This window comes from Aotus nancymaae, unplaced genomic scaffold, assembly GCF_030222135.1.
Source record: "Aotus nancymaae isolate 86718 unplaced genomic scaffold, 86718_ANA_hifiasm-v0.15.2.pri h1tg000046l, whole genome shotgun sequence".
Lineage (NCBI taxonomy): Eukaryota > Metazoa > Chordata > Mammalia > Primates > Aotidae > Aotus > Aotus nancymaae.
The window spans coordinates 25264577-25276632 of NW_026988460.1; the positions used below are offsets into that span (position 1 = coordinate 25264577).

The 12056-nt window shown below is 49.5% G+C and overlaps 1 protein-coding gene and 1 non-coding gene across 8 annotated transcripts in view; both read right to left on the minus strand.

Annotated features, from left to right (window-relative positions):
• The window catches only part of GRIP2 (glutamate receptor interacting protein 2), a 65004-nt gene that overhangs the window by 28181 nt on the left and 24767 nt on the right, over positions 1-12056 (minus strand). For 5 of the 7 annotated variants that reach the window (XM_064362066.1, XM_064362071.1, XM_064362065.1 and 2 more), the window contains exons 2-9: positions 7176-7256; positions 6762-6897; positions 5727-5872; positions 4950-5036; positions 4341-4416; positions 3005-3150; positions 1416-1563; positions 1136-1305 (exon numbers count right to left, since the gene is read on the minus strand). In XM_064362066.1, coding sequence (XP_064218136.1) covers positions 1136-1305; positions 1416-1563; positions 3005-3150; positions 4341-4416; positions 4950-5036; positions 5727-5872; positions 6762-6897; positions 7176-7256 — 990 coding nt within the window. The remainder of the gene's footprint in view (positions 1-1135; positions 1306-1415; positions 1564-3004; positions 3151-4340; positions 4417-4949; positions 5037-5726; positions 5873-6761; positions 6898-7175; positions 7257-12056) is intronic. The other 2 variants (XM_064362068.1, XM_064362069.1) reach the window with 1 other exon arrangement.
• LOC135268920 (U6 spliceosomal RNA) lies at positions 11844-11946 on the minus strand. Its single transcript, XR_010337260.1, has one exon. It is a non-coding gene; the product is annotated as a U6 spliceosomal RNA (small nuclear RNA).

A 12056-nucleotide genomic window follows, 5' to 3' on the forward strand; every position in this document is an offset into this window, starting at 1 on the left:
CAGTTAATGAGAGCCAGGGTTGTAAGCAGATGTGTAGCCTTGCAATGTGACCTCAGCTTTCCCTGTAAACTGGGAGGACAGCAGGACTAACCTCAGAGAGGTGTTATGCAGAAGAAATGAGGTGTGCAGGCTGCAGCACCGAACCTGGCACACGGCAGAGGCTTGATAAATGGTACGAAAACGAATGACACTGTTCCGAGGCCGAATGTCGCCCAGATCAGCCCCTGGACTGTGGCTCGGTGGGGATTTTGCAGAAACCGGCAGAGACCATAGAGATGGAATCTCCCCAAGGACTGACCCCCAGTCAGATGTGGGGGATTCTGTTTTCTTCCAGAAGATGGGGTGGACGGACTCCTTCTTCACCCTCCAGCTCTGCCGTTAGGGCTGGGATTCATAGGCCTGGACTGTGCCCTGTCCTTTATCTCCAGCCTCCCCCATGTCTGCGCATTCGAGGTGCTCCCTCCCTTTTACAGATGAGGTGACCAAGACTCAGAAAGGGAAAGGCACTTGTCCAGCTGCTGGGAGCAAAGATGGGATTTGTACTTGAGGCCCGAGGTTTGGGCTGCTGGAGGTGCTTTCCTGCCCTGAGCTGAAAGCGGCTTCTCTGTGGCCACCCTCCACCCTGACCCTGGCCACAGCTGTGCCCTCTGGACCCCCAGGCCACCCATTTCCTCTGCTCTTGGAAATGCCCAGCACCCAGCTCCCTGCTCATAGCTGGGAGACCCCAACTCTTCACAGGAGAAATTCCAGGCCCTCTCTACCTTCCCAGCTGCCTCCTCTGGCTCTGCTGAGGGCCCCTGAGAAGAGCCCAGGATGCAAGCTCTGAGTAGCACATGTCATAGCACTGTTCCCTCCCTCATTCTAGCCCTTATACTCCTATTAATGCAACCAGTATAAATCCAGCTTTGGGGTATCTATGCCAGCAGACTCAATTCAAACCCCCAAGTTGTTTCTCTGCCTCACCTTCCCACCCTCAGTTGCTGCTCTTGATAGTTTGAGCTTCTCTGTGCAAATGAACATTTGTTCTAGTATGTTTTAGTCTGCTCCTCCCAGTCTGCCCAGGGCTGGGGTCGCAGGCCTCTCAGGCCTCATGACTGCCCAGATTTGGGCCCTGAGATCTGCTAAAGGGACCTACCTGCCTCTGAGGGCCTCAGTGGCCGCTGACTCTGGGGCACAGGCAGGATCTCCAGCCGCACCTTCTCCGACACGCTGGCCAGGAGCTTGGTGGCCTCGAGTAATGAGCAGTGTTCTGTGCTGGTGCCATCGATGGACAGGATGTGGTCTCCAGTGTGCAAGGCTCCACTCCTGGCCAGGCAGGGGAGTGAAGCGGGAGTCTGGGCCAGGCCAGACAAAGCTCTGGGCCGCCACTCCCCTACACACACCTCCACGGTGGCAGCACCCAGGGTGCACCTCACCTGTCCACTACACTGGCTGGCTTGATGCGGTCGATGGTGATGACCGACTTGTTCCGGTGGGAGGTGGTGGTGAGCGAGATTCCCAGGGCAGACCCTGGCGTCTTGACTATTTCCACCATCAAGGGTCCTGAAGCATTAGCCACCGTGTCTGGGACAATGGAGAAAAAAAAAGTGTGAAACACACATATCAAGCACTTTCCTCCCCAGCCTCACTCTGCCATCCTGATTTAACCCTTGCTGCCTGGAAGGAACTGTTTCACCCATTGATTAATATGATTGTTTTATTCTTTTTTTCTTTGTTCTTTTTTCTTCTACCAAATGTTATATCCATTTGACAGACAAGAAAAGTGAGGTGCAGAGAGGCAAAGGCCTTTTCAGGTTCACACAGCAACTTAGCAGTGGAGGAGGGCAGGAATTCATGTCTGCGGGGCTGTGATCCCAGGGCTCTGCTGGGTGATAGGAATTTGCTTGCGTTTAAAGAGCCTGTGGTATACCAGCACTAAACTGTAGGGTTCACTACAATCCATCCCCATCTCAGAAAATGGCACCTTCCTTAACACACCCAGTGGTTGGACATCAAAACCTTGGCAGCACCCTTCGCTCCTGCCCTCGTCCCCCATGTCCAAATCTCAGCAGATCAGGCCAGCTAGACTGTCATCATATTTCCTGAATCCCACGCCTTCCCCCTCCTCAGCCACCAGCCTGGTCCAGTCACTTGGCTCTTGCTTGGACAGCTGCTGCTGCTTCCTACAGCCTCTCAGCTTCCACCTCACCCTGCTCTGCCCTCACCTCCTTTCATTCACCTGTGCCAACCACGGCAGCCTCCTCACTGTGACCAACTATGCCGGCCGCAGCCATGCTCTTGCCTCAGGGCCTTTGCACTTACCGTTCCACCCTCCTGGAATGCTGTTCCTGGACATTCCCTCCCTTATTCATTCCCTCACTCCCCTAGTTAGAAAGCAATCCCCAAGCCTTTCCCATCTCTCCATCTCTCTCCCCTGCTTCTTTTTCTTTTTTTTTTTTGGAGACAGAGTCACTGTCACCCAGGCTGGAGTGCAGTGACACAATCTTGACTCACCGCAACCTCCACCTCCTGGGTTCAAGCACTTCTCCTGCCTGGGACTACAGACACACACCACCATGCCCAGCTAATTTTTTGTATTTTTAGTAGGCACGAGGTTTCCCCATGTTGACCAGATGGTCTCAATCTCTTGACCTCATAATCCACTCACCTCAGCCTCCCAACGTGCTGGGATTACAGGCCTGAGCCTCCATGCCCGGCTGCCTCTTTTCTTTTTCCCACAGCAATTACTGCCATCTGACATACACCATATCTTATCTATTCTGGATAGCATCCTCTTCCCACCAGAATGCCAGCTCCGTGAGCACAGAGACCTCAACTCTGTTGTTCTAGCCTGGATCCCAGCACATCAAACAATGCCTAGCACATTACTATTTATTGCCCGGAAAAGCTGTGACTGGCCAAAGGTCATGCAGCCTTTGCCTTAGTGAAGATCCACGGCCACTGCCCCCTCCCCGATCCTCGGCCTCCTCCTGCCCCAACCTGCACACCCAGGCCCCCAACTCACCAGGGGTGGCCACATCATACTCCACCTGGAAAAGTGCCTCGTGGCTGCACTGCCGCAGGGTGGCCAGGGCGGTGGCATGGCTGGCCCCGTGCAGTGGGATCCCATCGACACTGAGCAGCCTGTCGCCCACCTTCAGGGAGCCCTCCCTGCAGGGAAAGGCCAGTCATCAGCCTGGCCCGGCAGCAGCACTGGGCACAGCATGTCTGGGAGGGTGCTGGTAAGGGGGGCGTGGAGGACAAAGGAAGCAGGGAGGGGATGGAGGAGGAGGGGGTGGGTGAAGGGGCTCATGAGTGAGTGAAAGAATGAACCACTTCAGCATGAAGCAAGCGGGGATGAAGACAGGAGGGGGCAGTTCTGCCGTCTGCCACTCCTCCAGGTGCATAGTAATTCACAGACTCAGTGAAGAACCCTGAAATGTCTGAGCTGGGGGTGCCCCTCAAGCGCTCCGCCAACTCCTGCCCCAGAGACAAAGGAGAGCACCAGGGCCCAGGGAAGGTGCAAGCTGTGCCCAGGCCACACAGCATTGGGGCAGGGGTGGGGGGGAGTCTGAGGCATCCTGGTCCCTTCCCATTGCTCCACCTTCACCCTGGTTTCTCAGCAGTGATTCTGGCCTGATGACAACCAGCGGGTGCCTGGGAAAGAACTCAGCAGGGGCCAGGGGAGGGGCCTAGCAGGGTTCACCTCGGTTTAGGTCACATCCCTAGCCTGGAATGCCTCTCCCAACAGGTGGCCAAAGCTATTCTGGGGGGCTCTATGAATAGCTCATCACAGGGCCCTGTCCCAAGGACAGATTTAGATTTCTGACAAGGCCGTTCCAGGCTTCTCTTAAAATGGCCAGGAATCTCCCTCTGGGGAGGTCAGAGGATCAGGGCTGGGAACTGGACACGTTCTTTCCCCACATTCTCTCCTCCTGGCCCTTCTGGGCTGGGCCCTAGACAGGGCTGAGCTGAGCAGATCAGCCAGGACCCAGGAGACTGAGTCACACACAGCCACAGCAGCGGCCAATCAGCGTGCCCCCAAATCTCTCACAGCAACTCTTAGGGACCATTCCACAGAAGGGAAAACTAAGGAGCAGGAAAGGGAAGAACGACACCAAGGCTGCCCCTCCCCAACCACCCCAACATCCAAGACAGTAGGATGTTGGGGTAGAAAGAGCTCGAGCTCCACCAGCACCCCAGCTCCACCAACAACTCCCTGAATGACGCTGGGCAGGGAGTATCCTCTCAGGACCCCAGTCTCTCATCTGGGGAAGGGGCACAGTGGCCCTGCTCCGCCTTCTTCGCAGGGTAGCTGGGGCAGGTCGGTGCAGTGTGTGGATTGCTTGTGCCTTGCTCACCTGTCGGCAGGGCCACCGGGCCGCACGTAGGTCAGGACAAGTGGGCGGGACTTGTGCCCATCTTCATGGGCACCTCCTGGACAGGATTTGACAAGAGGCAGGAATCATCCACCCACCCCTTCCCTGACATCCAGAGACCCCCACACAGCCCCTGAGCAGGTTCCTTCAATAAAACCTGTTTGAAGATCTTGTGCTTGCTATTCATGGACCCGTTTATGAGACACCAACAATAAATCCCCCCACCAAGAGACGGTGTAAGGGGTGCGCAGCATGACCGAAGTCCTCTCTCTGTTAAATGGTTTGCTTCCCTTCCTGTGACCTCATCTTATTTCCCCTTTTCCCTGATCTCTAGGAAGCTCCAAACTTTGTTCTCGATCACTGTCGCAGCTTTCACCATCATTTTCCCTTACAATTTTCTCCTCTCACTCTCCCCAACCAAGCATACTGCATTGCTTGGTAATTTTTCCCATTTAATACTTACTTTGATGGTCCTGTGTTCCTTAAAGTCAGAACTGAGATATAGTGACATTCAAAGCAAGAGTGCACACATGGAATTAACATTAGCCTCTTTCTTGCTGCCCCAATACCAAGGGCAATTCTTTCACTGACCTCTAAGGACAAAGCCAAAGCTATTGCCCTCCTTGTAGAGGGAGACGTCCACTGTCTTTGAAATGATCCTTGGGTTATTCTCAGGAGCTGGGGAGAAATGGAGGACTCCTTTGAGTCCCTCAGTCGCATCTCCAGGCTAGCAGATGTGCCCAAAGCTCATTCCAGGAGAGCTGGGTGATCAGTCACAAAGATTACAGGGAGGGTGAACCCTTGCCCATTTTACAGGTATAACAAGTGAGGCTTAGAGGGATCCTCTTCCCTAATCCCACTTAGTCTACCACTGAGACAGAGGAAAGGGCCTGCCCATGCTCACAGAGATGACAGCAGAACTCAGGCTTGAGTCCATGGTAGGCTCAGGCCAGGGTTGAATTCCAGACAGTTACTCCAACTTCACCACTTTACACCAACTTTGAAAACCCCGAGCTAGGTGAAACCTCACGTCACCATTACTTACTGCAGGGCAGTGGAGCTCGGGCGTGGTAGGTCAGGGAACAACTTACTCAGCTAATGTTTCCAAAACCTTAGCCGCTAAAGGAAAAGCATCTGGAAACTAAATATGTAAAATGACAATGGCTATAGAGTCCCACCACCTCCTGGTGACAGCGTACTGTGGTTGTAGGCAAAGTCTCCAGAAGAGGTATGGATGCTCGTGGCCAGTCTCCAGGTTCCACCCACTCCGTCTGGCACTATCCCCACCACCCAGGCCCTGGTGGGGAGACAGCCATGTTCACCCGCAACCGAGGCAGTGGAGAAAGTTCCCCGTCCAAGGGCACCCACCGGGCGGGGGCAGCTCATACTCCACCTCCAGCACCACGCGCTCGCCCACATTCTTGAGCAGGGTGATGATCTCATCGTGGCGGAGCCTGGTCAGGTGGATCCCGTTCACAGACCGAATGTAGTCACCAACATTCAGCAGATCACTCCTGGAGCAGGAAGGCCAGGGCACACATGGTGACAGGCGCTGGCCGGTGCAGTCCTGGCATTCACACCCACCCTCCTGTGGGATCCTCATTTCTCAAGTGGGGAAGCTGAGACTCAGAGAGGTCAGACACTTGTCCAGGGTCACACAGTGAGTCAGAGAGTGCGGAGCCTGATGCCTAGGACCCAGGCTTTCCCCCTACACTGGTCTGTCTGCTTTTCCTTGTGTGTTGGGGGGTGTCTCAGACGAGCCTGCAGAGTGGCCAGATCATCACATCCTTTGCCGTTCCCTAATGCTCCTTCTGGCTTCTCACCACCAACCTTCCTTCTGCGCAATTAGACACTTATCTGCACCTGCCTTGTGCAAGGCCCAGGGAGGCAGTGACTGAGAGACTAACTCCCAGGTCTCACCTTCGAAAGGAGCCACAGGGGTAAATGATGGGGGAATCACGACAATGCATGCAGAAATGTGCTTGTGGGGCTGCAGGAACAGAGCAGTGCAGCTGCCTTGGCCTGGGGTCAGGGGCTTTCTGGAGGCAGTGACCTCTGTGTTGAGTGTGGAGGGGTAAAGAGGTGTCTGACAGGAGGATGCTGTGGGGAACAGGCTTTCGGACATAGGGAACTGCATATGCAAAGGCCTGGAGGGCAGGTATGGCCTGGTGACTGGGGGGTGCTAGGGCCAAATCCTTGGTAGAAAAGAAAAGAGAAGCCAGGGCCTAGAATTACAGCCTGCATTGGAGGCCTTCCCTCTGCAGACACCAAGCTGATGGGTGCTCCTGAAAACAGCTGCCTGACTGCTTTGCCTAAGGCCTTAAGTACGTTTTCCACTGGCCCTGGGCTCCCATTCGTGCCTCTGCACCTGCCTCCTGCCGCCATGCCAAGCCCACTTCTCACCTGGCCGCAAGTCCCCCAGGTCTCAGGTTGGAGACCCTCGGCTTCCCATCCTTGTCGGTGCCACCTGAGATAGTAAGGCCCAGCGTGCTGCCTTCTTTCTTGATCAGCTCCACCACGGTGATCCCTCGGAACTCCTCTGCCAACAGATGGGGTTGGGGGCTTGAGCCGGCAGCTGGGGCCGCCCTGGGCCCCCAGCTCCAAGACAAGCAAGGCGAGCACATGGTTAGCAGGGCACTCTGCTGCACTGCCCTGGGTGGTGATCACCTCCTTTTTACAGAGGAGAATCAGAGAGCTTAAGTGAATGGTCTAAGGTCATAGAGCGAGTTAGCAGCAGAGCTGTTGCCGTCTGACCCCCACCCAGGGCTCTCTGTGCCTGCGGGGCAGAAAAAGAGGGAATGAGCGAGGCCTCATTACCTGGAATGCTCTGCCTGCGGCTCGCCAGGGAAACATCGGCCCCTCCTGCGTCCTTACCTCCTTTGGAGTAGGGCCCATCGTCTGCAGGGGAGAAAGAGGGAAAGGCCCTAAGTTCCACTTTCATTTCCATTCCTGCAGACCTCCGCTGCTTTGGTAATTTTCCACTCTGTGGACGTGGCCTGCAAGATGGGTTTCCTCTTGTCAGCGGATCCACCTGATTCTCTGCTGGAGAACCCTCATGGCTGCTCCTCCCAAAGAAAGCTTGGCCCCTGCTCTTGGGGCTGAATAACATTCTTTGAGCATTACACAACATATTGGGAGCTTCACAGCCATTCTGTGGTTCATTGTCTCAACAACCCCATGAATGGTGTTACCATGGGTCAGATTATTCCACTGTACAGATAAGGAAGCTGAGGCTCAGGGAGGCCAACTCGTGCCCATTGTCACACAGCTGGGGAGTTGTGCAAAAATCTGCATTAGAACCCAGGTCTGCTGACTCTACTACACTGGGCCGTGCTTGCATACCTGTTGGGATGGGGAGCTCTCTCACACACAGGCACCACAGCTCATGTGAGACAGCTCTGACCAAGAGGAAACTCAATCTTGGGTGGACCTGATTAATGCTTCCTCATGAGGACTGCACTTTACAGTTTATGAATCACATTCTCAGGTGTTCTAGCAGCCTGGGATAAGTCTGTCCTCCTTCACTCTAATTCGAGAAAGCGCCTCGTTGTATTTCTTCAAATATTGTTTCCAGCAGCTGTTTCTTTTTTGAAAAGCTTCATAGATGTACTTCAGGACTTTCCATTTTCTACTCCGTGACCCACATCCACCCTTCCCTCATATTTTCCATGCCTTCTTTATCTCTCTAAGATACATCTAATCTGTAATGAAATCTTTTTTGCTTCTTTTAAGTTAGTAGAAAATCTTTCATACATTTCAAACGTAAAGAAGGTAGAACAGTATGATACAGAGATTCTCAAAATATGGTCCCCAGGCCCGCAGCACCTGGGAACTTGTCAGAAATGTAAATTCTTGGCTGGGTGTCGTGGCTTACGCCTGTAATCTCAACACTTTGGGAGGCCGAGGCAGGTGGATCACTTGAACCCAGGAGTTCAAGACCAGCCTTGGCAACATAGTGAAACCCCATCTCTACAAAAAATGCAAAAATTGGCAGGGCATGGTGGTGTGTGCCTATAGTCCCAGCTACTTGGGAGGCTGAGGTGGGGGGATCACTTGAGTTTGGGAGGTTAAGACTACAGTGAGCTGTGATCGTGCCACTGCATTCCAGTGACAGGGACTCACTCACTCTGTCTCAAAAAGAAAAAGAGAAAGACAGAGAGACAGGAGAGAGAGAAGGGAAGGGAAGGGGAGAGAAGGGGAAGAGAGGGGCAAGGAGGGGAGAGGAAGGAGGGAGGGAGGGGAAGGGAAGGGAAAGGGGGAGGGAGGGAGGGGAAGGGAAGGGAAGTGAAGAGGGAGGGGAGGGGAGGAGAGGAAAATTCTTGGCCCCAAATAGGACCTAAAAAAGCAAACACTCTGGGGTGGGCTCCAGGAATATTAGTATATTAGTCATATTTTTCTCCACTTTTTAACATTTAAACCGGGCATGGTGGTTCACACCTGTAATCCCAGCACTTTGGGAGGCTGAGCCAGGCAGATCACCTGAGGTCAGAAGTTCAAGACCAACCTGGCCAACATGGCAAAACCCCATCTCTACTGAAAATACAAAATTAGCGGGGTGTGGTGGTGGGTGCCTGTAGTCCCAGCTACTCGGGAGGCTGAGGCAGGAGCACCGCTTGAACCCAGGAGGTAGAGGTTGCAGTGAGCCAAGACCGCACCACTGCACTCCAGCCTGGGTGACAGAGCAAGACTCCATCTCAAAAAATAAAAAATAAAAATAAATAAAAAATAAATAACGTTAAATACAGTAAAATTTCCTCTTTGTAGTTAGCGTGTCGATGAGCTTTGGAAAGTGTCTCCTGACCATCACCACAACCAAGCTTGAGAACATTTCTGTTGGCCCCAAAATTCTCCCTTGACGTTCCACTGTAGTCAGTCCTTGCCCCACCCTCTGTTCCCCACAAGCACTTATCTGTATTGTCTCTATCATTTTGTCTTCTCCAGAATGTCATGTGAGTGGAATCACTCAGTATGTAGGCTTTTGAGTCTAGTTTCTTACATTTAGCATAATCATTTGAGATTCAGCTGTACTGTCGTGTATATCGGTAGTTTGCATCTTTTTATCGATGACTTGGGTTGCACTGAACGGAGGTACCAGTTTGTTTAGCTATTGACCTGTTGGAAGGCATTCCTGTTGTTCCCAGTTTTGAGCCATTTTGAGTAAAGCCATAATAAACATTTGCATACAGGTTTTTGTTTGAACGTAAGTTTCTGTTTCATCCAGGAATGGCATTGCTGAGTGATATGGCAAGAATATGGTTAACTTTATAAGAAACTGCCAAACTATTTCAAAGTGGCTGTGCCATTTTGCACCCTACCAACAATGTAAAAGAGTTTCAATCGCTCTGCATCCTCATCAGCACCTGGTAATATCAGTTAGAGTTTAAACAAAAAACTGTAGGCTGGGCACATTGGCTCATACCTGTAACCCCAACACTTTGGGAAGCCAGGGTGGGAGGTTCTATTGAGCCCAGGAATTTAAGACCAGCCTGGGCAACACAGCGATACCCTGTCTTCCAATTAAAAAAAAAATTAGTCATGCCAAAAGATGTGCAGAGGTATCTTATTGTGGTTTTAATTTGCATTTGTCTAATGACTAATGAGGTTGGGTACTTTTTTATAAACTTGCCATTCACCTAGATCTTCTCTGGGGAAATGCCAAAGCTTTTGGCCATTTTTAAGTTGGGTTGTTTGTTTCCTTGTTATTGAGCTTTCATATATTCCAGATACAAATCCTTTGTCAGATGTAATAATGTGTGCTTTGAAAAGCCTTCTAGGTGAATATGTGTCACACTAAAGTTTGAAAAACACTTGTATCATGAATTGGATTTACTAACAGGTAGTTTTAACAATTATTAACACTTTGCCATATTTAGCCCATTTATTTTTATCTATGCTGAAATATTTTAAAACAAATCCTAGACATAATGCAATTTCACCTTTAAATATTTCAATATGCATTTATAAATAGGAACATATCTCTTATATAACAAAAGTACTATATCACATCTTACAAAGTAATATCATAATTATTAGTCTAATATCCATTTCAAATTTTAATTCCAACAAGTATATTTATGCCTCTTGAAAGCTTTGTTCGATTATTTTGCTTATCTCTTTGCTCTGTTTTTATATTTTGTTATTTCTTTTTCTGTTGCTCCTTATGTTTCTAATAACTTTAAATCTTTTGAACATTCATCTATTATTCTATTTTTCCATTATCTCAAACTCTTGGGAGGTATTTCTTCTGCCTGGGTGTCTGATGACTCTCCCTTACAGTAGACTGTTCTCTCATGTGGTTGATAATTTTTGGATTGTGAGCTCATCTTTAAAGGGGCTTCAATTGTGGGAATTCTATTCAGCCTGGTTGCAGGGCTCCAGGGTCCAGAGAGAATTTTCTATTCCTTCCCCTGGGTACTTGCCAAAGTATCATTACCCTGATGCCAATGATTATGGGTATTTACAAAACTCATTAGAATTTACAATACCCCCATGGCATTGTAAATACCAGTCTTGACTCAAAGACTCCAGAACCATAGGGGTATTAAAAATTCTAACGTTCACCAGAAACAAGGGGAAGACTTTGGATCACAAATCCTCAAAACAGATCACTGGAGGCGGAGTTGAGACAAATAAGCCTTTGTTTTATCCCCTTGATAGATGGGTGAATATTTTCCAAGTCTCCTCTTTCACTGAGGGTAGAGGTCTTCAAAGATCCTGGCTTTATGCAGGGGTCTCAATCCCAACTAGGGGAAGGTACGAGGTATCCTTTCCTGTAGCTCTGAGCCACTAAAACCCAAGCCCTCGGCTACCAGAAACACAGACATCCTCCCCACCCCTCATTCCTGCTGCTACCCCAGTAGAGAAGCCCCAGCAGCACCTGTACTCATCCTGCTAGTTTCCATTTCTCTTCATTTTTTGAGTGGAAATGCATTGAATTTATAGGCCCATTTGTGGAGAAGTGATGTCTTTTTCTTTGGAAGACCGTATTGAATCTTCCAGTCAGTGATCACAGTATATTCCTCCATTCATTTTGTCTTTAATTTCTCCCAAGAACAGTGTACTTGTATGAGAAAAAGTCTTATACCTCTTTTCATTAAATGTATTCCTAGGCATTTAAAGTGTGTTAAAGCTAGAGAAATTGTATTGTTTTTTAAATTTCATTTTCTATTTGTTCCTGGTGTATAAATAGACAGTTGGTTTTATATTCTGAACTTTAAAAAATTATTTTTAATTCTTGTGGGTATGTAGTAGGTGTATATATTTACAGAGTACACTAGATATTTTGATAAAGGTATGCACTGCATAATAATCACATAAAGATAAATGGGGTGTCCATCACCTCAAACATTTATCCTTTGTGTTACAAACAATCCAATTAAACCCTTTTAGTTATTTTTAAACATACAATTACATTATAATTGACTATAGTCATCCTAGTGTGCTATCAAATACTAGGTCTTATTCATTCTTTCTATTTTTTTTTGTAAAAATATGGAATGCTTCACAAATTTGTATGTCATTCTTGTACAGAGACTATGCTAATCTTCTCTGTATCATTCCAATTTTAGTGTCTGTGCTGCCAAAGCAAGCAGATATTCTAAACTTTTAAATTCACGTATTACTTCTAAGTTTATCCATAGAGTCTTTCGGATTTTCTATACATGTAATCATATAATCTGTGAAAATGACAGTTTTATG